This window comes from Sciurus carolinensis, chromosome 6 (assembly GCF_902686445.1).
Source record: "Sciurus carolinensis chromosome 6, mSciCar1.2, whole genome shotgun sequence".
Lineage (NCBI taxonomy): Eukaryota > Metazoa > Chordata > Mammalia > Rodentia > Sciuridae > Sciurus > Sciurus carolinensis.
The window spans coordinates 100,047,490-100,073,884 of record NC_062218.1 but is presented as its reverse complement, the minus strand read 5'-3'; the positions used below and the strand labels follow the sequence as shown (position 1 = coordinate 100,073,884).

General features: G+C 48.3%; 1 protein-coding gene across 3 annotated transcripts; it reads left to right on the top strand.

Moving 5' to 3' along the window:
- On the top strand, nucleotides 1-24,915 carry Arap3 (ArfGAP with RhoGAP domain, ankyrin repeat and PH domain 3). Of its 3 annotated transcripts, none has more exons than XM_047555554.1 (33): nucleotides 1-62; nucleotides 1,715-2,255; nucleotides 2,366-2,427; nucleotides 2,538-2,649; nucleotides 6,563-6,766; nucleotides 6,907-6,976; nucleotides 7,180-7,300; nucleotides 7,391-7,575; nucleotides 7,658-7,764; nucleotides 8,010-8,209; nucleotides 8,303-8,388; nucleotides 8,513-8,695; nucleotides 8,855-8,990; nucleotides 9,638-9,754; nucleotides 10,192-10,339; nucleotides 10,428-10,530; nucleotides 12,873-13,092; nucleotides 13,796-13,859; nucleotides 14,112-14,275; nucleotides 16,746-16,958; nucleotides 17,206-17,311; nucleotides 18,389-18,536; nucleotides 18,894-18,962; nucleotides 19,912-19,986; nucleotides 20,085-20,199; nucleotides 21,643-21,771; nucleotides 21,852-21,985; nucleotides 22,213-22,295; nucleotides 22,392-22,427; nucleotides 22,567-22,630; nucleotides 22,738-22,875; nucleotides 23,107-23,145; nucleotides 23,896-24,915. In XM_047555554.1, exons 2-33 carry the CDS (start codon nucleotides 1,732-1,734, stop codon nucleotides 24,379-24,381), a joined length of 4,641 nt encoding a protein of 1,546 aa, XP_047411510.1. In that variant the 5' UTR covers nucleotides 1-62; nucleotides 1,715-1,731; the 3' UTR covers nucleotides 24,382-24,915. The 3 variants fall into 3 exon arrangements, with proteins under 3 accessions (XP_047411510.1, XP_047411511.1, XP_047411512.1); XM_047555556.1 differs by having other exon boundaries at nucleotides 24-62; nucleotides 1,747-2,255; XM_047555555.1 differs by lacking the exon at nucleotides 23,107-23,145.
- The last annotated feature ends 1,480 nt before the right edge of the window (nucleotides 24,916-26,395 follow it).

Here is a 26,395-nt window from a genome sequence, read left to right as displayed (position 1 = left end):
GCGGACCCGGAGCTTGGACAGCGCGGCGGGCACCGGGGAGCGGACGGCGGCCGCGCAGTGAGGTGAGGTCCCCCGCGCCCCCGGGTCCCTACTTCCCAGACTCCACCCCATCACCTCCTCCAGGACGGTCGTGGGCTCCCAGAACCCCTCCGCTCAGGCGGTCTCCCGCTCCTCTGCCCCCTCCCTCTCCCCTTCCCCGCCGCGACCTGCCCCTCCCTCTAGTCGCGGGCCTCTGCCCCCTCCCTTCTTGCCCCCTCCCTCGGCGTAGCAGCGCTGCCTGGCGCTGCCCGGCCCGCCCCCGCCGCCCCTGTCCAGCTTGCACCTCCTGGCTCCCAGACCCGTGCCTTCGACCCGGCTTGAGTCACAGGGAAACTGGGCCCTGACTCAGGGCCAGAAGTTCAGCAACCGAGCCCTGGCTTGGGGATAGGGCCCAGCCGGCTGGAGAGAGTCAGAGGGAGGCCAGAACTGATGCTGGGATGGAGGGGAGTCCTGGTTAGGGACTGAGTAGAAGAGAAACAGAGAAAGTTGTGCAGGCAAAGGCGGAGACAGAAACCCAGGGTCAGAGGCCAAAGATGCAGATACGATAAGACCTAGTTAGAATTGAAGATTGTGGCAAGGACAAACATGATGACAAAGAGCAAAATGAAATGGGACAAGGGGAGGGACAAAGATAGATTTAGAGGCAGAGATGGAGATGGAGTGATTTGGGACAGGGAGAAGGCAGAGGTAAAATTTAGGGGAAACAGAATCAGAGATTCAGGGAATAGAAGAGGGTTAGGGTCAGGCTGCCCAGTGAGTCAGAGCTTTAGCCATCTGAGCCCAGTGGTATGGGAAGGGGAAAGTCAGGCTCAGAAAAAGAAGGCTTGGAGAAAGGGGTGTGGAGGGAGTCATTTCACACTGCTGAGTTCCTGTAGGCAGGATGTGTGTAACACACACATGTGAACATGCTAGGGGAGGCTGGAGAATGAAGAAGACCCTGGACTACTCCTGGCCTTTGGTCTCTCATCTCTAGCCTGGTTCTCCACCCATCCCTATTCCCTAAGTGGCCTCTGCCCAGGCTGGGACCCCACACAGTGGGATTGGTTAGGGCCCTCTGGGCAGCCTGACCAAAGCAGTCAGGATGTGGAGGCAGCCAGGCCAGCGGGACAGGAAGGAAGTCTGTGAAGAGACAATAGGTGGAAGGGGAGGAGGAACTGGAACCACCAGGATTAGGATATCCAGCCTGAATCTCAGCTCTGGAAGCCAGTGGGAGTGGGGTCTGCACCTCCTTCTCTAGTCTACCTAGCCTGCTGCTCTCCCCACATTAGACCACAACTGGATCTGGCTACATTAATTTCAACAGCCCCTACCCAGCAGAGTTCTAGCATCTTGTCCCTTGCTTACTCAACTGAGTCTATAGGAACAAGGACAGAACTTTGACACAGGCCTAGCGTCAGGGGCAGGCACTTGGGGGCCTACACTAACACTGCTTGCTGTGAACCTGGGGCAAGTCCTTTTCCTTTGCTGGGCTTCAGGTTCCTCCACTATATGTGGGGGGTAGGGGTAGTGGGGGACTCTAATGTTCTGGACTGGTCTACCTCCAGATTGCAGGCCTTTGGGCATTTTTCTTTTGAGGAAGACTAGAGGCTGGTACCCGCTGTCTAGGCCTCAGACTTTGGGGCAGGGAGGGGGAATCTCATCCTGAGCCCTTCCTTCACCCTGCCCCTCCCCCCAGCAATGGCCTGAGCCCCCATGGCTGCCCCTCAGGACCTGGACATCGCTGTGTGGCTGGCCACGGTGCATCTGGAGCAGTATGCAGACACATTTCGGAGACATGGCCTTGCTACAGTGGGTGCAGCCCAAGGCCTGGGCCACGAGGAGCTGAGGCAGTTGGGCATCAGCGCCACAGGGCACCGGAAACGCATCCTGCGCCTGCTGCAGGCGGGCACTGCGGAGGGTTCCCTGGATCCCAAATTGAATAGTACCATGGAGCCACCCCCCAGCCCAGCCCCTCAAGCCCAGCCCCCAAAGCCCGTGCCCAAGCCCAGGACGGTGTTTAGTGGTCTCAGTGGCCCTACTACCACCCAGAGGCCTGGGCTGAGCCCACCCTTCTGGGGACCAGAAGTGTCCAGGATCTCAGAGTCCAGCCCAAGGTCTCTTCCCCTCCCTGCCTGCTCATCTGAGCAGACTTCAACCCTGAATACCATGGAGATGATGCCCAATGCTATCTACTTTGGCCTGGATTTAAGAGGCAGTGCACAGACAGCTCAAGACATGTAAGTGGAGTTGGCTACCTAGGAATCTGATGCTGGGAGAAATGGGAGCAGGGCATGAAGGTGGTCCTTTCACCCCTGTCCCTTGGTAACCAACAGGCCTTTCTCCTCAGGACTCCAGACAGCTCTCAGACAGCTGCCCCCATCCCTGCACTCAGGCCCACAACAGGCACAGGTAGGTGGGTTTTCCTGGGCTCAGGAGAGAGGGATAGTGCCCTTCCAGAGTTCAGATACTCCTACCTGATCTCTTCTTCCCTCTTTCTACCCTTCTCCTCACCCCACCAGTGCACATTATGGATCCTGGTTGTCTGTACTATGGTGTCCAACCTGTGGGGGTCCCAGGTAGCTCCGACAGAAGAGAGGGCAGAGGTGTCTGTCAGGACAGGGCTGAACACAGGTGAGTACTCAGAAGAGTGGGAGGATAGGGGAAGCTTGAGGAGCAGTTGAACTGGCAGTGGCCGTGTGTCCAGTTATTCATCAAATGTGCCTACCATGTGCCAACCAGGTATTCAAGATATGAGATGAACATAAAAGACCCAGTGCTACCCTTAGGCAGCTTGTGAATCAATGGGGTAAACAGGAAACAAAAGAAATAGACAAATAGATTTATAAGTAAAAATTAGAAGAAGCACATTTTCTTCTTTCATTCAGAAAAATTTGTTGTACAATAATTATTACATGCCAGATGTAGACACTTGGGATAGATCAATGAACACTGAAATCCCTGCTCTTGTCTGGGAAATAGTTAATTAATAAGTGGAAGTTACATCATATATTAAATGGTGTAAGTGCCATGAACAAAAATAGAGCAGGGTAAGAGGACTCAGGGGCAATGTGAGGGGACTTCAGTGCTTCATTAAGAGTCATTGAAGCTGGATATGGTGACACATGCCTGTAATCCCAATGACTCAGGAGGCTGAGGCAGGAAGAATGAAAGTCTGAGGCCAGCCTCCGCAATTTAGCATGACCCTAAGCAACATAGTGAGATGCTATCCAAAAATAAAAAATAAAAAGTGTTGGGGATGTGGCTCAGTGGTAAAGTGTTCCTGAGTTCAGTTCCCAGTACAAAAAAAAAAAAAAAAAAAAAAGAAGAAGCATCAAGAATATTTAAACTGGGCCTGTAATCACAGCAACTCTGGAAGCTGAGGCAGGAGGATCACAAATTCAAGTTCCACCTGGGCAACTTAGTGAGACTGTCTCAAAATAAAAAGTAAAAAGGGGCTGGGGATGTAGCTCAGTGGTAACACATCCCTGGTACAATCCCTAGTTCTGGAGTGGTACCAGGGAGAAGACTTTTGAGCAAAAGCTTGAAGGAGGGGGAAGGAAAAAATAACAGAATGAATCAAACACTATTACCCTATGTAAATATATGATTATACAAATGGTACGCCTCTACTTCATGTACAAACAGAGAAACAAGATGTATCCCATTTGTTTACAATAAAAATAAATTAAAAAAAATTTTTTTGATGGAGCTGAGGAGTTAACCATGAAAATTTCTGGGGGAAGAGTGTCTGAAGCAAGATAGAGGATTCAAGTAGTGCATGTGCCTGGGGGAGACTGGCAGCATGCCTGAGGCAGATGGGCCAGGCTAGGAAGAGTGAGAAGAGATAATGTTAGAGAGATAATGGGGACCCTTAGGGTAGGACCTTGTAAGGACTTTCACTTTTACTCTAAGTGAAAGGGGAAGCTATTGGAAAGGTTTTGACTTACATTATATTTTATTTATTTAATTTTTTTTGTGGCACAGAGGATCAAACCCAGGTCCTCACACATGCTAGGGAAGGGCTCTACCACTAAGCTATATCCTCAGCGTTTTGGCTTACATTTTAAAAGGATCCCTCTGGGTGATGTGTTGAGAATGGTGTGTAGGGGGCAAAGGCAGCAGAGAGGCCAGCTAGGGGGTTATTGCAATTATGTAGATGAGAGATCTCAGAGTAGCGATAGTAATAGAGATGATAAGAAATGGCTATATTTTCAGGGCAAACTGTCAAATTAACTTGGGATCTGAGAAGGAAAGAGCATCAAACATGACTTTGAGGGCTTCAGTCTGAGCCTGTGCTGTCCTATTGGTGACCACTAACCACATATGACCACTGAGCATATGAAATGTGGCTAATCTTTATTGAGAGGTGTTGTAAGTGTGAAACATCCACCAAATTTCAAAGACTTAGAACAAAAGGGCAAAGAAAAGAAAAATACAATAAATATAACGGTTAAAGATATAAATGATCTTAGTAATTTTTATTTTGATTACATACTAAAATGTTAATGTTTTGGATATATTGGGTTAAATAAAATATACTACTAAAACTTCACCTGTTTCTTTAAATTTTTTTTAACGTTGCTACTAGAAATTTCAAAATTACATATTGGTTTCAATAGATCTCTGTTGGATAGCATTGTTCTGAGCAAATATAAGTTCATGGAGTTACCATGGTCTAAAACAAGGAAGAATGTACTTAAAGCAGGTGGGAGATATGGCATAGATCAGGAGTTCCATTTTAGACATGTTAAATTTGAGGCGTGTGTTATACATCAAAGAAGAGATGACACATAGATCTTTGGGTACACAAATCTCAAGTTTGGGTGAGAGTTCTGAGCTAGGGATTTCAATTTGGGAGTTCTCAGCATTTGGTGCATATGGGTGAGTATGCACAGAGAGGTGGACCAAGATCAGAGCCCTAATGCCCTCCCATATCAAGAGATTTGAGAGAAGAAGAATCAGCAAACCAGACAAAAAAGTAAGGGCTAGTGAAGGAGAAAGAAAACCAGGAGAATGTGGTGTCCTAGGAGCCAAATGAAGAAAGTGCCTGAGGAGGAAGGAGAGGCCAACTGTGTCCTATGATGCTGAGAGGTCTGTTGCTGAGTAAGATGCTATTGGGAACTGACCTCTGGAGTTGGCCACGTGGTGGTCATTGTGGACCTCCTCAAGGGCAGTCTTGGCGTGGTGGAAGTGAAAGCCTGATCGGAGCGGGTTTAAAAGAGAATGGAAGGAGAGGAGTCAAACATGAGTACTTGACATTGTTGAGTTTTTCTGCAAAGAAGAGCAGAGAGTTGAAATGACTGTTGATAGTGGAAGTGGAGTTAATACAGGGTTTTTGTAGGTTGGAATGTTATGTATAGGCGAATAAGAATGATCTGGTGGAGGGGAAACAAACCATGCAGTGAGGGAATCTGGAGCCATGTGTAGGTGGAAGGAGTAGTATCATGTGCACGGAGGAGGGTCTGGCTCTAGACAGGGGCACTTATTATAGTCACAGTAGGAATATATGCATGACATTGGGTAAATGTGGCACTGGGAGTCTGTAGGGATTCTCATCTGATTGCTTCAGTTTCTCAGAATAGGAAACGAATAGGGTAGAGTAGTGGTTCTCAACCTTAGCTATTTCCTAGCCTGGGGAACTTTTAAAACTACAGATGCCTGGGCCCCAGTCCAGGGATTCAAACTTAAGTGTCTGTTATGAAACCCACGTACAGATATTTTTAAGATTACCAAGTAACTTTGTGGTGTTGAGGTAGAGAACCACTGGAATAATAGAGGACTCCTCTTGGGGTGGTTAAGAAAGGCCTCTCTGAGAAGATGAGATAAGCAAAGACCTGAAGGATGAAAAAAAGCAGCTCAGGGAAGCATGGAAGGAAGTATGTTCTAGGCAGAGGGAGCAGCACATGCAAAGACTCTGAAGAGGGGGAGAATGTGACTGGACTGCAGTAAGCCAAGGTGCGGGAAGCTCAAGATGAGGTCAGAGAGCAGAGGTGTGTGAGTCCTTGCAGCCTATGACAAAGAATTTGGGTTTAGCTTAAGTGCAAATAGTACCTTATTGAAAGGTTTAATGCAGAGAGTGAAATGATCTCATTTATAATTTTTAAAAGAGAACTAGTGACTGTAGGAGAATGAATTTTGGGAGCAAGGGCAAGAAAGCAGGTGACTAAATGGGTAATTTACATCATTCCAGTGAGAGTTGGTGGATACTTGGTCTTAGAAGAGAAAGTCAGGAACATTTCGGAGAAAGAAGCAATAGGACATGTTCATTAGTTATGGACAACCATGGCAGGAAGCCATCTATACAGTCTTTCCCCAGTTTTTCACCCCAGTAATACTAATGCAGAAGAGAAGGACTACAATTTTCTCAGTAAAAATTCCAAGTGTGCTCAGGGAAGAAACTCCATGCTAATTTTTTAGATTCCCAACCTCCGTATAGATCTACTATCTGCAAGGTATTCTACTATGTGCTATGGGTGGGGGTAGAAAAGTTAGAAAGTGTGTCCAAGGTCTCATGTGTGTCCTTCCCTCTTCTGGCCCCCACAAGGCTCAGCAGACAGGATCTGGAGGCAAGGGAAGATGCTGGCTATGCCAGCCTCGAGCTACCTGGGGATTCTGCCCTACCGCTACCCACCCTGGACACAGAGGAGACCAATGATGACCTCATTTCACCCTACGCCAGCTTCTCTTCCACTTCAGACCGCCCCACACCCCTGCTCAGTGGCTGGCTAGACAAGCTCTCGCCTCAGGGGTGGGCTGCTGGGAAGGGAAGGAAGAGGAGGGAGACAGGGAGGTGTTGGGGGGCAAGTTCCAAGTGCTCCGAAACCCTGTGATCCCCCACCCAAGAATCTCCAGACACTCACTGATCTTGGCCCCTCATTCCTTTCTTAGAAACTATGTCTTCCAGAGACGCTTTGTGCAGTTCAACGGGAGGAGTCTGATGTACTTTGGCAGTGACAAGGTGGGGGACTGGAGATGCTATAAGGAGACTAGAGAGAGGGAGAGGGGAACTGAGAGGCTCAGGATTAAAAGTTCATTGTGGGGGGATGGCCAACATCTGCCTGATGTCAGCCATTAAGTTGACCTAGGGGTCAGCACTGGACCGAGGGGTCAGTGTACAATGATTCAATTCCTGTCCCCATGAGCCATTGGCTTTCTCTCCAGGACCCTTTTCCCAAGGGCGTGATCCCCCTGACTGCCATTGAGATGACCCGCAGTAGCAAGGACAACAAGTTCCAGGTCATCACCGGCCAGAGGGTATTTGTGTTCCGCACAGAGAGTGAGGGTGAGGGCCAGGGCCTGCTGGGCCAGGATGGGAAGAGGGAGGCTATGTGAGCACACCACCCATTGACCTGCTTCCCTGTTCCCCCACCAGCTCAGCGGGACATGTGGTGCTCCACACTGCAATCCTGCCTGAAGGAGCAGCGCCTCCTGGGCCACCCCAGGCCCCCTCACCCACCCCGACCCCTCCGCACCGGCATGCTAGAACTGCGTGGACACAAGGCCAAGGTGTTTGCTGCCTTGAGCCCCGGAGAGCTGGCACTGCACAAGAGTGAACAGGTAAAGAGGGCTGGGTAGGGGTCAAGGAGCCTGGCCCAACCCATTCTGGCAATTCATAGTGCCCACCCTCCGGCTCTGCCAGGCCTTTTCTCTGGGCATTGGGATCTGCTTCATTGAACTACAAGGCTGTAGCGTCCGGGAAACCAAGAGTCGAAGCTTCGATCTGCTCACACCCCATCGCTGCTTCAGGTGGGTCCTGAAGTGGTGGGAGGCAGGCTAGGGGACTTTTGCAGGGAGGCACAAGGGTACAGAGGACTGGAGGCCTCTGTAGGATACTAGTGGATATGTACTGATGGGAGCCAAGTGGGCAAGATCAAGATGTCAGGAGGGTCTGGGCTGGCCCAGATGTGGCCTGTGGTAGCTCCTACAGGAATGACCGTTGGGATGGAATGTGGGGGTGGTCCATGCCCACGGACTGGCTGTCCATCCCTCAGCTTCACAGCCGAGTCTGGGGGGGCTCGGCAGAGCTGGGCGGCTGCTCTGCAGGAAGCAGTAACCGAGACCCTGTCTGACTACGAGGTGGCTGAGAAGATTTGGTCAAATCGGGCAAACCGGCATTGTGCAGATTGTGGGGCCTCCCGCCCAGACTGGGCTGCTGTCAACCTGGGGGTGGTCATCTGCAAGCAGTGTGCAGGTGAGGGCTGCAGCCTTGAGCCCAAATGGGGAGAGGGTGGAGAGCTGGGGCTGGACTTGGTACCCATGCCACATACCCATCACACACTAACAGGCCAGCACCGGGCCCTGGGTTCTGGGATCTCCAAAGTGCAGAGCCTGAAGCTGGACACAAGTGTGTGGAGTAATGAGATTGTGCAGGTGAGGGGTCTGCAGGGGGGAAGGGGGGAGGCGTGGAAGGGGAGCATCCTCGGGCCCAGCTTGGGGACAGAAATGGGTTATCTTGAGTTCTGGTCATTTGTCTTTGCCCCTTGTCATCCTACAGTTGTTCATTGTCTTGGGAAATGATCGTGCCAACCGCTTCTGGGCAGGGACAGTACCCCCAGGTGAGGGACTGCATCCAGATTCAGCCCCCGGCCCTCGGGGAGAGTTCATCTCCCGAAAGTACCGGCTGGGTCTCTTCCGAAAGCCCCACCCTCAGTATCCAGACCATAGCCAGCTTCTTCAGGTAGGAGGGACAGGTTGGGGATGATGGGAGGTAAAGGAAGTAGTGTCTGAGTTGGAATGTCCTGACTTGGGGGTGGAGGCTGTTTTTGGTGATCAGAGGACTGTCCTTGGGGCTTTCAGGTTGGGTTTGAGGCTGACACAGGTGTTTTCCTCCCCACAGGCATTGTGTGCAGCTGTGGCAGGACCCAGTCTGCTAAAGAACATGACCCAGCTTCTCTGTGTTGAAGCCTCTGACGGGGAGGAACCCTGGTCCCCCTCAGCCCTTGATGGCAGCTTGTCTGGCCTTCTACCCCCAGGTGATCACCCCCCTCCAAGTACCTCCTTTCTCTCTCCCTAGGAGTTCTCAACCCTAGCCTGTGACTTGGTTCTTCCAAGAGACCCCAATTATCCCATCATCCCATCAGTCAGAGTGACTCAGTTTGGGCAGTTTGCCAACCTCTCAGATCCTCCAGGGCTTGTTTCCTAGGCTCTTGAGATGTCTGATGAGACCTGAGGCCATAGCCCCTGGTGGGTCAGGACGTGCCAGGTGCTAGTGTCAGTCCCCTCCTGACGCGGTCAACCCATTGATCAAGTCTCATCTCCCTGGGGACAGTAATCACTCAAAGACGTGGTCAGCTTAGTGATGCTGATCTCCATTGGTCAGGCTGAATGGGTCAAGATACAGAATGGCCCATGCTCTGAGGTCCTCACCCAGAGCTGGCTGCCTCGTTGACTGGCTGGTGGGAAGAGGCAAAGGACATGCACTGGGCTAGAGACCTCCCTGTCTTCTTACTCTGACACCTTCTTCAATCTGGGGAATGAGGAATCCAACCCTATGTGGCTCTACTTGGCCATACTGCCAGTAGAGTTGGGACCTGTGGTCTTCCCCCATTGGATCCTTTACCTAAGGAGGGTCAGTCCATCCCATTGCATTGTCCTGACCTGTCACTTTTTCCTCTTGCAGACCCCTGTCCTGGTGTATACAATGAAGTGGTGGTGCCTGCCACTTACAGCAGCTTCCTGTATTGTAGCCCCATCAGCAACAAGCCTGGACCTCCTCCCTCTCGCAGGGGTCGGGATGGTGAGAGGGAGCTGAGGGATGGGAGGTGACAGGCACAGAAGGCATGAATGTACCTGAGAAGGATAAGGAAGACAGGGCTGGGATGGGGAAGTGGGGCCACACCCTGGAGTGGGCTGGGGGGTTGGAGCTGAAAGAGGGACCATACCAGGTGGTAGCTCTGGGTGATAGTTAAGAGCCTCTGCTCTAAAGTCTGACTGTATGGATCAAATCCCAGCTGTGCTACTTCCTACCTATGTGACTTGGATAAGTGATTCAAACTGACCCTGTTTCCACATCTGCAAAACAGGACTGAATATAGTACTCACCTCATAGGGTTATTGTGAAGATTCTGTAGGATCATACATAGGAAGAAGGCTTGGCATAGTATATCTGGTAAATGGAAACTATGACAGTGGGGGCAGAGGTCTGCTGCCCCTGACCGTCTCTCTCCCACGTAGCTCCTTCCCGCCTGTGGTGTGTGCTGGGAGCAGCTTTGGAAATGTTTGCATCTGAAAGCAGTCCTGAACCCCTCAGCCTCATCCAACCTCAGGATGTTGTATGTCTGGGTGTCAGCCCCCCACCTACTGACCCTGGTGACCTTGACAGGTAATAGCCCTCTATGCTCTTCCTAGTCTCCAGCCTGACGGCTACTCCTTGGTCCCCATTCTCCACCCTGACCTCATCGTCTCTGCAGGTTCCCCTTTTCCTTTGAGCTCATCCTCACTGGGGGGAGGATCCAGCATTTTGGTACAGATGGAGCTGACAGTCTGGAGGCCTGGACCAGTGCAGTGGGAAAGGTGAGGTAGCAGAGACCCCTCCCCTCACTCATCATTCCCTCATCCCTGCCCTCCCCCGATCCTGTCCTCTTACACTGCTATAACTATGCTCACCACTTCCACTAATAAACAGCTGAAGTTGACTGAGCACTTATACTGTGCCAGGCCTTGTGTTAAGCACTATCCATTCAATATCTCATTTAATTTCCACAACAACCCTCAGAGGTAAGCACTATTAATATTTTACACATAAGGAAACTACATCATAGAGATTGTAATGTCAGTTGGTTAAGAGCTAGGAAGCAGCTGAGCACGGGACTAAAATTCAAGCCTTTGTCTCCAGAATTCATGCCCCAGACTTCACTGTGCCACAGCCTCTGCTCACAGAGAAGCTGCTGCTGACTCACTCCTGCTGTCCACCCGTTGTTCCCCTTCTTCCAGTTCTCCAATAGGTCCAGAGGCAAAGCTACTTTCATATGTTTCAACTTATCCATTTTTTTTTTTCCTGGTACTAGGGATTGAACCCAGGTATGCTTAACCACTGAGCCACATTCCCAGCCCTTTTTATGTTTTATTTAGAGACAGGGTCTCCCTAAGTTGTTTAGGCCTTGGTAAATTGCTGAGACTGGCTTTGAACTCATGATCCTCCTGCATTGGCCTACCAAGCCGCTGGAGTTACAGGTGTGTGCCACCACACCAGGCTCAGCTTCTCTGTTTCTAGATAAGCCAGTCTGTCCATTCTGGACCTTGTTCCTGAAATTAAAAGTTCAGGCCCTAGAGTCAGAGTTAGACATCCTGGGATTTGAGTTCTACAACTCTCAGCCTTGGGAGCTTTTCCACGTCTGCAGAGTGGGTGTAAAAGACTCACCCCCTGGGGATGAGGATTAAGTGACATATAAGGCCCACACATAGCAAGCCCTCCATATGTGGGTGTTGAAATAATAATGGTGGTGGTGATGATGATGATGATGACGACAGTCTCTCCCATCCTAAAACAGCTTTTCCTTGAGCTCTTCTCCACCTTCAACTTTTCACCCCGGCGCCCTCCTTCCCTTCCTGACAACTTCTCAGAGAGTCGTGTGCAGCCTGCAATTCCTCCTTAACCCTCACAGCTGTGTTCCTCCACCCAGACTCTCCCAAGCTGCTCCCCTAAAGGCCACCAGTGACCTCTTATGTCCAAGAGCTTCCTTCTGGCCTTCTTAGGTCACCTCTGCAGTGGTTGACACTCCTCAGTAGGAAATGCTCACCTCTGCTCCAACTTCTGACCCCACTCTCCCTGTCCTTTTACTCACACTAACGAACTGTCTCCACATCCTTCCAGGGCTCTTCTATGACCCTCCTAGCCAGATCTGTTACCTCTTATGTTATATTTACCAAGAATCTAGCATCTTTTTTTTTTTTTTTTTTTTTTTTTGCGGTTGGGGATGGAACCCAGTGCCTTGCACATACCAGATGAGTACTTTACCCTTGACCCATGTTCCAGCCCAAGCTCATCCTTTAAGTCAGTGCAACACAAAGTGTGTGTCACATACTAGTCCCTGGTCTGTTTCAGTTCATGACAGGATAAGCACAGAATTTGAGAGGAAGCATTTCAAATCTTTTATAGCAGTTTGGCAGAGTGTTTTGTTTTGTTTTGTTTTGTTTGTTTTGTTACCAGGGGTTGAACTCAGGAGCACTCAACCACTGAGCCACATCCCCAGCCCTATTTTTTTGTATTTTATTAGAGACAGGGTCTCACTGAGTTGCTTAGCACCTTGCTGTTGCTGAGGCTGGCTTTAAACTCGAGATCCTCCTGCATCGCTGGGATTACAGGCATGTGCCACCATGTCTGACTGGCAGAGTAATTTTGTATGTAGAATCAAGTTAAGGGCTTGTATATTCTTGATTTTTTAAAAATCTCAGCTTCCTGGCAATTCAATTTTGTTGTTTTTAACAAAGGTATTGGATTGTGACAGATTGGAACTTTAAATAAAGGAAGGAAGAAAAGGAAGAAAGGACCCTCTGGTCCTTTACCAAAGGTAGTGCGAGAAGCATTGCTCCAAGGTGGACCTCAGACTTGCTCCATGAAGTCTCTCTCTAGCACCCTGTGGTGGTGGGATTTCCCAGGGTTTCATGATCCTTCACTCAGAACATTTTGGCTACTCCCACACCCCAGTTATGGGCACAAGGCTGCCACATAGTCTCTTCTCTGTTGACTGTAGCAAGTTAAATTGAATTTCTTTCCTGTCTTTCTCTATCCATCTCTTGTCTCCTTGGGTCTCTCCTTTGTTTCCTTTCTCTTTATTCTTTCTCTGCTTTTCTTACCTGCTAACTCTGTTCCTCTCCCTCACCCTCCTCTCTTCTGTCTTCCCCTGGCTCTGCAGTGGTTCTCCCCGCTGAGTTGTCACCAGCTGCTGGGCCCAGGGCTGCTGCGGCTGGGCCGCCTGTGGCTGCGGTCCCCCTCCCATACGGCCCTGGCCTCTGGCCTCTGGCTGTCAGGGTTTGGCCTCCTTCGTGGTGACCACCTCTTCCTGTGTCCAGCGCCGGGCCCTGGTCCCCCAGCCCCTGAGGACATGGTGCATTTACGGCGACTGCAGGAGATCAGTGAGTAGGGTTGGAAACAGGGATGCAGGGTGGCTTTGGAGGTGGGTGGGTGGGAATGGATCTTTTTTATTTGGGGATCCTATGGGAAATAGTAGAATGTCATGACTTTAGGCATGAGCTCTGAAGTCACACTGCCCAGATTTAGACCCTACCTTTACCACTGTGTACCTGTGGACAAGTTACTTAACTTCTCCATGATTTAATTTTCCCATCTTTAAAATGGACACAAAAATAAGACCCTCCTCAGAGGGTTCCAATAAGGTTCAGATAAGGCAATGCATGTAAGCACTTATCACAGAGCCTGGTAGGAAGCAATTTATAAGTACTCGAGAAGTGTTATTACTATTATTATTATTATTTGGAATTACTGGCTGGGTGGTTGGGAACTGGGAGAGAGAACTGGCTACCTTCACTGCTGTTCTTCCTTCTAAAGGAGGAACAGAGTTAGACAATATTTTAGGCTCTTTGGAGACAAGAGACCTGAGTGTGAGCTCAGCTTTACTGTTTTATAGCAAGTAATGTTGAGGCAAGTTGCTTAACCTCTCTGAGCTGTAATATAGCACCTGTAACACGGCAATAATAGTACGTAACTCACAGGACTTAGTGGAGTATAGTTTGTGAGGTTCCTAGCCTGGTGCCAACGTATCTTAAGTACTTAATAATTATCACTATGAAGACTATGATGATAAAAAATGTCTTGTAGGTGTGGTCTCTGCAGCGGACACCCCAGACAAAAAGGAGCATTTGGTCCTGGTGGAGACAGGAAGGTAAACATCACTCTTGCCTTTGATCATGCCCCCTGCCCTGGCTCACTGGAGCGCTGCCCACTATCTCCACCCTGGCCTGTTGAACCCAATGACTGCCTGCTTCTTCAAAGTTGCTTCTCCTGTTCAGGGACCATCTGGGTTGAATGTTGCTGCCCTCTGCTGGTAGCTCTGGGAAGTCAAGTCACTGTGCTGCAGAGCCTCTCAGCCAGGGGACTCTAGAGCTGGTTCTAACTCAGACTTCTTGGGTCTCAGGACCCTCTATCTGCAGGGGGAGGGCCGACTGGACTTCTCAGCGTGGAATGCAGCCATTGGGGGGGCTGCTGGTGGAGGTGGCACAGGGCTGCAGGAGCAGCAGATGAGCCGGGGTGACATTCCCATCATTGTGGACGCCTGTATTAGTTTTGTCACCCAGCATGGTGAGTGGGCACTGGTTGATACTGAGCCAGTGGGGGGTGGGCACAGAATAGCCACAGAGTTGGGGATCACCTGAAAGAGTTTTGCCTCCAGGTACTGCAGCCTGGCACCAATGGGCCACATGACTTTTGGCGGACTTCTTTGCTTTTCTGTAAAGTGGAACTAGCAGTCCTAGTTTTCCAGGATAGTTGTGACAATGAGATGATGCATGTCAAGCATGGAGTGCAGGCAATAAGTGTTCAGAGGTGTTACTGGGGCGTGGGCCTGGGGGTAAGAACAGCACTGGAAATGGGACTGAGGATGTAGGACCACAGTGTACACAGGGGGCAGCTATGAGGCACAGGCCAAACTGTGCAGGCAGCAAAATCCCTGAAGGGCTGAGCAGAATTATTCTGTGTGTAAGATTTTCTAGGCATAAAATGCCAGCTATACCAAGTGGTCTCCAGAACTCTTTGTGAGTTTTTGGCCTCTATTTTGTTCTCCAACTTAAGGAAGGATCAAATAGAATCTATCTCTCCTATGAACCCTCTTTAGGAGGTAGGAATTTTGAGAAGAAAAATTCACAGAAAAGTAAGGAAGGTACAAAGCCCTGGGTTCAATTCTCAGCATCAAAAAATAAAATGAAATATAAAAAAGGGCAATAAAGGAAAAAAATAAATAGAAAAGGCATCTTTATGATCCTACAAAGAGTTGTACTTACCCATGATGAATAATGAATAGTCAGTGACTAATGACATTCTTCATACCTTGGCTGTAGCTTCGTTCAGTGACTTCCCCTACTCACTCTAGCTAGACCCCATCCTCTTCTTAGCCTTCTTGTATTCAAAGAGGGAATTCAGTTGGAGGCGCAGTGAGAAGGCCTCAGAAAAGGTGTGTGATCATACCCTCCCCTTTAAGGTTCCTGCACCACTGTTTCATTCCCTAGATATTTGTTGAACTGTAATGTGCCACACGATGGGGATACGGCAGTGGATAGGGAAGGCACTAGGAAGTTTATAGAGTAGTAGGAGAGACAAGTAATAAGAAAATAAATATATCCAGGTGTGGTAGAACATGCCTATAACCATAGCAACTCGGGAGGCTGTGGTGGGAGTATTGTAAGTTCAAGGCCACTGTCAGCAACTTAGCAAGACCTTCATCAACTTAGTGAGATCCTGTCTCAAAACAATAAATAAAAAGGATTGGGGATGGGGCTCAGTGGTAAAGTACCCTTGGGTTCAATCCCCATTACCAAAAAAAAAAAAAAAAAAAAAGGGAAAGAAGAAAGAAAACAAATATAATCAGTTCTTATTTGCAATTATGTTCTATAAAGCCACTGCAAACACTTAATTAGTGTAGTACTGAATTATTGCCCCAAGGGAGATACAGGTTTAGGTTCCTCTGAACTTCTGGTCACATTTTCATCAACCGATCAATCAAAACCTTGTTTTATGTGTTTTCTGTTTAAAGACACCTTATTTAATATATCTGGTTGATTTATTAACACTGAACTTGAGGCCGACAGCAGCATAACTCATACCTGAATGAAGTTTATCTATGAATGTTTTCTGTAAGGCATATCCCAGCATTCTTTCTTTCAAACAGTAAACAAGCATTTCAGCATTATACTTGGGGCCATGTTAAACAATGAAAACACCAACAAAAAGCACAAAAAATGTGAAAAATGTGACTGTGCATATACCATGAAAAGAACATTTGTTTACAATTTGAGACCTTAGCTAGGAACACGTGCGTGGACAGGGCTCAAATTTCTATTCAGTACGCATTCATAAATGACCCTGAAAGCACCAGAAGTACAACCGACTCTCCATATCTGTGGACTCTACATCTGTGTACACAGCCAGAGACAATAATTGGGGGAAAAAACTGAATCTGTACTGAATGTGTAGACTTTTTTTTCCCTTGTCACTCTCTGTAAGAAAGATAACTAACAATAATTTACATAGCATTTTCATCATATTAGGTGTTATAAGTAATCTAGAGATGATTTCATGTATAAGCATATAAGTCATATGCAAATTCTACGTCATTTTATACAAAAGACTTGAGCATCCATGAATTTTCTTTTGCAGGGGATGCTAGAATCATTTCTCCATGGATACAGAGGGACAAATTACTGATTTTAGGGTTACAAATGAATTTTAGTGAGGAGGGAAATGCTCAAACATAGAATCTAAGGATAATGCAGATTAACTATAATGTGATTTCAGAGTACTGTTTAAAAATAAAAGTGGTGAGAGAAAGAAAGTTATGGGGGTGAGTGTGATTGCCAAGGTCAGCGAAGGATTTTTCTGAGGATAAAGACTCCAGTAGGGAGCTGAGAATCCAGACCACAGATGCACAGATTTCCTCCTCCCTGACCACCCTCCAACCCCAATAATTTCATAACATGTCATGGGGTCACAGATGGGCTGCAGGGTGAGTGGTGGCATGTCTACACAGTGGTGAACAGAAACTGCTGACTATTTTCAGGGCTCAGGCTGGAAGGTGTATATCGGAAAGGGGGCGCTAGGGCCCGCAGCCTGCGGCTCCTGGCTGAGTTCCGTCGGGATGCTCGGTCAGTGAAGCTCCGACCAGGGGAACACTTTGTGGAGGATGTCACTGACACACTCAAACGCTTCTTTCGCGAGCTTGATGATCCTGTGACCTCTGCTCGATTGCTGCCTCGCTGGAGGGAAGCTGCCGGTACTACCAAGATCCCTAAGAACCAAAACTCCTCCAGGATGTCCAACCTCTCCCACCAGAATCCATGCGACTCTCTGGTGGGATTGGGCAGCTGGCCCCACAACACTCCCTACCCTTGGAGGGTCATCTAGAAGACTTGGCTCAGGGGAGGTCATTTGGGTTTGTCTCTATAAAAATTTCTCCTTGCACTCCAGCCTCTGTTCTTTCTTCCTGAATCCTCTCCAACCCTCCTTCTTTCCATCCCCAGAACTGCCTCAGAAGAATCAGCGCTTGGAGAAATACAAACAAGTGATTGGCTGTCTGCCTCGGGTCAACCGCCGTACACTGGCCACCCTCATCGGGCATCTCTATCGGTCAGTATGGCCAGGCCTTCTGCAGGATCCCTTCTTGACCCTTTGTAACTTAACCCAACTCTACAATTTAATTTATTAGCTCATTTCACAAACAGTTGTTAAGTGAAAAGTTTGGAGCATTAAGGTTTGGAGAATGAATTCGGGGTCAAGCAGACTTAGGCTTTATCTAGCTCCCATTATTCTAACTTGTGACTTTGGGTGGGTTATTAGTTCTCTCTGAGCTTCAGTTTTCTCACTTCTATAAGGAAAATGATTTAATGAATAGTATCTATCTCAGACTATGTGAGAGTTAAGTGAAATTCATGTGAAATACTTAGTATAGTATCTGGCATGTAGTAAGCTTTCAGAAATGATTAGCAATTAATATTATTTTGTTTTATTAATCAAAGTCAGATAGATATAAGAATTACAAAGATAAATAAGATGTAGATCTACCTTTACCAGTCTGTTGGAGGGAAAAGCTTTGAGTGATTCTAGGGTGAATCCCTGTCTGTGTTTTACTGAGGGTTATACAATATTGAATAGATTGGCCAACTACATACAGCTCCATTGCCATCTAGCCCGTTGCCTGCTTTTCTAAATGAAGTTTTGTATGTAAAGCACAAAGCTAGGCCCATTCATTTACATATTTTCTATGACTGTCTTTGCACTACAACAGCAGAGCTGAGGAGTTACAACAGAGACTGTATGGCCTGAGAGCCTAAAATATGTACTGTCTGCTCTTTACATAAAATGTTTGTTGCCAGGTACAGTGGCACACTCCTAAAATTCCAGCAACTCAAGAGGCTGAGGCAGGAGGATCATGCATTTGAGGCCAGTCTTGGTAATTTAGCAAGACCCTATCTCAAAATGAAAAGGACTAGGGATGTAGCTCAGTAGTAAAGTGCCCTGGGTTCAATCATCCATGCCTTAACTGTCTCTCCTGACTGTGAAGTCCTTGAGACCAGTAACTGCTGTATCTCAAGAGCTTAGGCTAAGGTCTAGCATATAGATCAATAAGTATTTGCCAAATGAATTGATGGACTGGTGAAGGGGTACATGAGCTGCATTCCTTATGACCCTGGCACTCCTCTGCAGGGTGCAGAAGTGTGCAGCTCTAAACCAGATGTGCACACGGAACCTGGCCCTGCTGTTTGCACCTAGCGTGTTCCAGACAGATGGGCGGGGTGAGCATGAGGTGCGGGTGCTACAAGAGCTCATCGACGGCTACATCTCTGTCTTTGATGTAAGGCTTCCTGAGCCCTGCCCTACAACCTCTCTCCCTTACCTCTGCAGGACCTGGAGACTCCATCCTGCCCACCTCAACAAACCCTATTCAAGCCCTCTGCTACCCTTCTACATTATGAATCGCCTCCCAAAGCTCTCTCTGAGCCTCTTTCTCCCATAACATCCTCAATGTCCCTACCCCAATGGTTCTTGGCTCTTTAGGCCTTCAGCCCTCTTAACAGGTCCCCCTGACCTGTTAAAAAAAAAAAAAGGACTAAGGCTCAGAGAGGCACTTGTTCAAGGTCACACTGTAGTGAGTGCCTTGCTTTCATTCTTTACCAGCATCCCACACACTAAACTTTTGGCTCTTTCACAGATTGATTCTGACCAGGTTGCTCAGATTGACTTGGAGGTCAGTCTTATCACCACCTGGAAGGATGTGCAGGTAACTTGCCCTGACCTTAGACTCCTAAGTGGGGCAGAAGGGGACATCAAGATAAGAAGGTGACCATCTGCTTAGTCAAGGAAGTTTCCTTTCGTCTGTTCTGCAAATGGGCCCTTAGTTCTTTGGAAGACAAGGAAAACCCAAAGAAGGAAGTGCTTTGGGCAGTGGGTTTGATTAGGGTTTGCTCCACTCATTACACCATGAGGATTCTAGAATGGTAGCAGCAGTACTTTACTTCTAAGTGTAGATCCAACGAAGAGTCAGTAAAGTCAATAAAGTCAGACTAAGCAGTGAGAATAATAAATACATAGTAAACCTCAGTAAAGAACTTTTCATATTCCAAGTACCTTTAATCTCATTGTAGCATCACACAACTCTATGAAGTAGGTAGTCTCATTTTTCCAAATAAAGAACTGAGGCTTAACAATGGGTATGGTGGCATGTGCCTAAAATCCCAGTGTCTCAGAAGACTGAGGCAGGAGAATCAGCAGCTTCAGCAACTTAGTGAGACCCTGTCTTAAAATTAAAAAAAATAAAAGGGCTAGGGATGTAGTTCAGTGGTAAAGTGCTCCTGGGTTCAATCCTCAGTACTACAGATAGATAGATAGATTTAAAAAGAAAAAAAAAAAAAAAAAAAAAAAAGGACTGAGGCTCAGAGAGGCACTTGTTCAAGGTCACACTGTAGTGAGTGGCAAAGCTGGAATCCAGGCAGTCTGAGTCCTCTCAACCACTGTGCAGCATTGCCTTGGGTAGCACTGCATACAGCTCAAAATGTAGTTGCCCCACTCTTTTTAAGGGCCTGAGCCACACTGGGGGTTAGGGTTGGGAGACCTCTGTGGGAGGAGGTGCATATGAGGCAACATAAGGAATCTTCTGACTTTGGTGGTTTTGCATCCTCTCAAATCCTCCTGACCTCTTGTGTCTTCCTTTTCCCCTCCTGTTCCCTCAGCTATCCCAGGCAGGAGACCTCATCATGGAGGTTTATATAGAGCAACAGCTCCCAGACAACTGTGTTACCCTGAAGGTCAGTACTGAAGGGAATGGGTCGGAGATGAGAGGATGGTGTTGGGCAGGGGTAACAGCTTGGTCGGCATGGGTTCTCTGCTCTTGCCTGGATCCTAGGTGTCTCCAACACTGACTGCTGAGGAACTGACTAACCAGGTACTGGAGATGCGAGGGACAGCAGCAGGGACAGACTTGTGGGTGATATTTGAGATTCTCGAGAATGGAGAGCTTGGTGAGTATGACCCTGTGTGTGTGTGTGTCTGTGTGTGTGCACGTGCGCATGTGGTCATGTGGTTAAGGTCATCAATGACTTCTGTGTTACCAAATACAATGGACACTGTACTCATCCACTCACCCTGCGAGAAGACATTTAACACAGTTGACCCTCTCCCTCTTTCTCGGTTCTCTTGTCTCTTGACTTTAGTGAACCCCACAAGCTCTTGGTTTCCCTTCTTCCTCAAAGGAGACTTCTCTTCCCCCTTTTGCCTAGACCTCAAGTGTTAGAAGGACCCAAGGCTCAACCATGGGCTTGCTTTCCTCTATCTACATCTCTCCTTGGATGAACTCCCATGGCTTTACTTGCCATTAATACCCCGATTTTTATCTCTGGCCCAGACCTCTCCTCTGACCCCAGATTCATATATTTAATGACCTACTTGACACGTCCACTTCTTCCAAGCATCTCAAATTTAAATTGTCTAAGACTGAACTAGACTCAGAGCCCCCTTCCCTAACAAGAAGTCCAAGCTATTTTCTGCTTTTTCCTAACTCAGTAAGTAGCACCACAGTTCAGTTATTAAGGCCCAAAACCTGGAATCCGCTGAGACTCTTCCCTTTCCTTCCTCTTCACACCCAACCCACCAAATAGTCCTGTAGACTCCATTGAATCAATTGCTCTCTCCATCTCCACCATCCTAGTTGAAGTCACCATTATTTTTCTGCCTCCCAATATTAATCACTAAAATGTGTGGCCCCAGAAAGACAGGGTTCCATTCTTACCTCCCTACAATTCATTTTCTGCACAGCAGCCAAATGAACACTTCAAGCATATATCGGATTGTGTCATTCTTCTGGTTGAAACCTTCCAGTGGTTTCCCACTGACTTAAAATAAAATTCAAAGTCCTAATCGTGAATCGTGACCCACAGACCCTGAATATCTGCCTCCTGCTTATTTCCCAGACTACATCTCACATTTCACATCTTCTTATCTGTCCCCCTTTGCTGTTTAGTTCCCCAAATACATATTTTCTGATTTAAGGCCCTTGTTCTTTCAACATGATCTTAGCATGGCTTGCTCTTCCTAATCCTTCAGTTCGCTGAGTCTCATCTTCAAATGCAACTTCTGAAAATCCTTGCCTGACTACCCTATCACCGTTGCTGCCCTGTCAACTCTCTCAGCTTATTGTTTGTCTCAAAGCATTTATTGGTCTGCAGTTATTTGGCTTGCCTGTTTGTTACTAGGCTGTGGCTTTGTGAAGGCAGGTGTGTATATAATGCTCACTACTGTATCCCAGGGCCAGCACAGTGACTGGCCTAGTATTGATGCTAAAACCCATGTCTGTGGCTGGATAGTTGAATAGGTGAGTGAATGGATGACTGGTGGGAGATGAGCTGGGGGCTCCATGCTTTGGATGGATATTCTGATTGATACCTGCCCCCACTGTGCTCCTTCAGAGAGGCCACTGCACCCCAAGGAAAAGGTCCTAGAGCAGGCCCTGCAGTGGTGCCAGCTCCCAGAACCCTGTTCAGCCTCCCTGCTCCTGAGAAAAGTCCCCCTGGCCCATGCCAGCTGCCTTTTCACAGGTGAGTCTCCTTCTTCAGCCCAGCGTTCCTCAGACCTCTTCCCCTGGATTGTTCATCCAGCATAGCCCATCTGTGCCCAGGTGTCCGGCGTGAGAGCCCCCGTGTGGGGTTGTTGCGGTGTCGTGAGGAGCCGCCCCGCTTACTGGGAAGTCGCTTCCAGGAAAGGTTCTTTTTGTTGCGTGACCGCTACCTACTACTGCTTAAGGAGAAGAAGGTGAGGTCCTGGAACTAGAGGGGTGGGATGCTGAATGGTCATATAGCCGAAGCCATAACTATACTAACTCTCTATCTCTTCAGCCCATATTCTCACCAGTCTCTTGCTTCCCTGATGACTTCTCTGACCTTGTGATCACATGCCACAATATTTCCATGACCTCTTGACCTCACTATCCATGACCTCTCCTCATGTCTCAACTTTACTCACTCTGTTCATGTTCTCAGAGCTCTAAACCAGAACGGGAGTGGCCTCTGGAAGGTGCCAAAGTCTACCTGGGAATCCGTAAGAAGTTAAAGCCTCCAACACCGTGAGTTCTTTCCCCAGCCCACACTTCTAGGACCTTACTGCTATCACCCCTCTGGCCTTCATGGTCACCCAATCACTGGTCTCCTTTGTCTCCCAGGTGGGGCTTCACATTGCTACTGGAGAAGATGCACCTGTGAGTACCTCCTGGCCTGGCCTCTCCTTTGGTCCAACCCTGCATCCTGTCCCCTTTCCTCCTCCTTTCCTTCTACCATTTCTCCATACTTTCAGCTATGAATCCTTCTCTCTACTAAACCCACTCTCATCACCCACAGCTACTTGGCCTGCACTGATGAGGATGAGATGTGGGATTGGACCACCAGCATCCTTAAAGCCCAGGTGAGGGGTAGGAAAAGGCCGAAGGCTGGTTCTCTGTCCCTTGGACCCCATTATTCCTCTCAGTACCTCCCAAGTCCACCAGTGCCAACTGCTCACCCTCTCACCAGCACGATGACCAGCAGCCAGTGGTCTTACGACGCCGTTCCTCTTCTGACCTTGCCCGTCAGAAGTTTGGCACTATGCCCTTGCTGCCCATTCGTGGGGATGACAGTGGAGCCACCCTCCTCTCTGCCAATCAGACTCTGGTGAGACTGCCTCCCCCAACATGCCCTAACCCCCACCTGATCCCTGCTCTTACCCCTGTCACACTGCAGGAGGAGTGGTGTGCCTACCAGCCTGGTGCCCCTCTCTGCTCACTGTGACCATTCACTCTACCTTCTCTGTTACCTTATTCCCCACCCCCACCTCCTGTTGCCAGGCCTCACTGTGTCTCTGTGTCTCTCCCCTCCCCTCATCCCCACCCCACCTGTGCCCAGAGGCGACTACACAACCGGAGGACCCTGTCCATGTTCTTTGTGAGTACTGTGCCTGTTCCAGCTATGTACCTGCCAGCCCTTGTTTCTCTGTGTTGCTGTAGCCCTGGGTGTTCTGTGTCTGATCTGATGCAGGTTATCAGGGTGTGTGTGTGTGTGTGTGTGTGTGTGTGTGTGTGTGTGACAGAGAGCCAGCAAGCCAGCATGACTGAGGAAAATGAGGGATGGTAAGATGTGGTGAGGAAAGGAGAAAGTGGTCATAGAATCTGAGAACTGGAAGGAGAGTGGTTAAGTGAATGTATTTTGGAGACAGACCTGAATTCAAGCCCCACACTAGCATTTCCTCACTGTGTGATCCTGGGCAACTTAACCCCTCTACACCTCAGTTCACTCTTTTGCAGTGTAAGACACTGCACAAAGTTGTTCTGAAATCATAAATACCAAGTATTTAGCAACATCTGGCTCCAAGAGCTCAATAAATGTTACTGATTAATAATCCTGCAACACAGCCGCCTGTGGTGGCTCATGCTTGTGATCCCAGCCACTCAGGAGGCTAAGGCAGGAGGATCACAAGTTTGAGGCCAGCCTGAGCAACTTAGGAAGACCATGTCTCCACATAAAAATAAAAGGGTTGGAGGTGTGGCTCAGTGGTAGAGTCCTTGCCTAGTATGCTCAAGGCCCTGGTTCAATCTCTAGTAATGCACATGTGCACACACACACACACACAAATATAAATACAAATCTGGTAACTCTAACTTTATGCCTGCCCGCTGCTGCTCCATTCCCATACAGCCGATGAAGCCATCCCAGGGTTCTGTGGAGGAGCAAGAAGAGCTAGAGGAGCCTGTGTATGAGGAGCCAGTGTACGAGGAGGTAGGGGCCTTCCCTGAGCTCACTACGGATACATCTACTTCCTTCTCCATCTCGCGGGAATGGACAGACAAGCCAGAGACCCCCTTCACCAGCCAGAAGTCCTTTGATCAATCCCTTCTTTCCAAGACAAGCACCCTGGGCCAAGAGGAGAGGCCACCGGATCTCCCTCCAGGGCCCCTTTCCAAGAGCAGTGCCCAGGCAAGGGGGTCCCTGGAGGAACAGCTGCTTCAGGAGCTCAACAGCCTTATCCTGAGGAAGGGAGAGACAACTGCATGCCCAGGAAGCACTTCCCAATCATCCAGTGCCCAAGCACCCAGCCCCACCAGTCTTACAATACAGATACCCAGCTTCCCCACCCAGTCCTCCTGCACTTCCAGTCCACCCTCCAGCCAGCCTCTCACATAATCCTCAGAACAGCATCTGAGGGAATAGGTACCCAGAGGAGGACCTACGCTTTTACCATGGTAGATACTGCTAGGAGCTTCCTCTACCCTGGCTGGAAAGACTCTAGAACCCAGTGCACTGGAAAGAGGCACTGGATGGAGGGCCCTGGAGACTGTATGTCTCAGGGCAAATCAAGGCCCCATCCTGGGCCTCAGCCTGTATATCTGTACCATGAAGACACTGAAATAAGAGAGCAGTGAACAACAAACTCTTTTTCAGAGCTGTAAGCTCCATATATTTTCCCTCAACAAGGGCAGCTCCTGCTATATATATTTGATAGGTAGGGATTCTGTGAGAGATTTGGGATAAAAGAATAGTTTTACTGCCTTAAGGAAAAAACAGGTTTGAAAGTCAGAGACCTGGATGATGTCCAAGTCTGTTCTACCCCACTTCCTACATTCTGGGACTACACTGAAGCCCTGGAGTGGGGAAATTGATTGGGGCTGGGAGCTGGGGCAAAGGGGAGCCAAGAAAGGATGGGTCACTATTAATAAATCTTGGAACCAAAAAGGCTAAAAGAATGATCATTTATTCATTCATTCAACAACTATGTACTGAGCACCTAGTTGGCACCAGGTCTAGGAATATAGTATGAACAAAATAAAAAGTGTCCCTGCTCTTATGGAGCCTCCAGTGTGGAGGGAAAACAGAAAATAGAAAACGCACAAATACGTGGACAAATGAGTTTAGTGCTGTGAAAAAAATAAACCAAATGATGAGCTTGAGAGTGAGTGTGGAGGCAGCCTTTACACTGGGTGGATGGGGAAGGAAGGCCTCTGTGAGGAGCTGAAACATTGGTAAGAGGCCAGATAAGTAGAGTACTGCAAGAAGGAGCTGGAGAAGACAAGCAGCACTTGCAATGGGAAGAGATATGGCCTGGTGTGAAGGACAGCAAGAAGAATGGAGGACAGTGAGTGGGCAGCAGAGGGGAGAGTACCAGACAAAGTGAGAAAAATCAGCAGGGGCCCAATTGTCATAGCATTGTAGGTCATGGATTCTATTTGGATTTCAGGCATTTGGATTTTATTTTGAAGCAATTGTGCTTTAAGCAAGAAAATGATGAGATTTTATCTTTTTCAAAAAAAGTCAATCACTGGCTACTGTATGAACAGTGGGTTGTGTGAGGAAGCTTGTAAGCAAGGAGTCCAGATAATAGACCAGAAAATGGTGTTGGATGGTGGTCTTGGAAACGGAGGGAAGAGGATCAATAAGACTGTGGGGATTTTTGGTTTTTTAAATAGAAACTATAGGACTGCTGATGGATGTGGGAGTAGGAGAAAGGGCACACTGACTTCCAGTTTTTGACTTTCCTAACTGGAAGGAGTATGGCGGCACTGAATACAATTACATGAGGAAGGATCAGGTTGAAGTGATATTTAAAATTTTTGTGGTACCTTTTTGATACTAGTGGAAGTGTCAGTGATAGCTGGATATGTGAATATGGAGTTTTGAGTCATGTCAGGAATGTGGGGACCAGGACGTGGGCCAAGGAGACTTAGGTGAGGAGAATAAGGAAAGGGGATAAGGATCCTCAAAAAGCAGTTCTAGGGCTGGTAGATCTTGGGCAGAGTCTCAAGGGAAGATCCCCAAAAGTGACAGTGGCTTTCTGGGCCATAAGGCCCCACGTGCATCTCCCAAGTTCACTTCCCTTCGCTGGTATTTGTCAGTGTGCAGTGGGGCCTAGGATGTACCTGCTTTTTCCTCTGGGTCTGTTTCCTTCTTGACTCCAGGCATCTTTCTCACCCTGCTCTCGCTGGCTTTTCCAGTTCAGCGGGAATTAGGAAAAGGTCTGGGACCAACCCTGTCTCCCTTCGTCAGGCACATCTTCGCTCAGGTGTCCAATGACTCAGTTTCCCTGGTCACCTATTGAGTTCCTCGCCATTCCTCACCCTTACCGCGGGGACTGGTGATATGCGTATGTAAATGAATGACTAGAAATAATTACAGGCTGAATCAGTGGCTACACTAGAAATAA

Coding starts and splice junctions, on each gene's coding strand:
- Arap3 (XM_047555554.1), top strand. CDS start 1,732: ATGGCTGCCCCTCAGGACCTGGACATCGCTGTGTGGCTGGCCACGGTG. Junction 7,765..8,009: donor ACACCCCATCGCTGCTTCAG/GTGGGTCCTGAA, acceptor TCCATCCCTCAG/CTTCACAGCCGAGTCTGGGG. Junction 8,389..8,512: donor GGAGTAATGAGATTGTGCAG/GTGAGGGGTCTG, acceptor GTCATCCTACAG/TTGTTCATTGTCTTGGGAAA.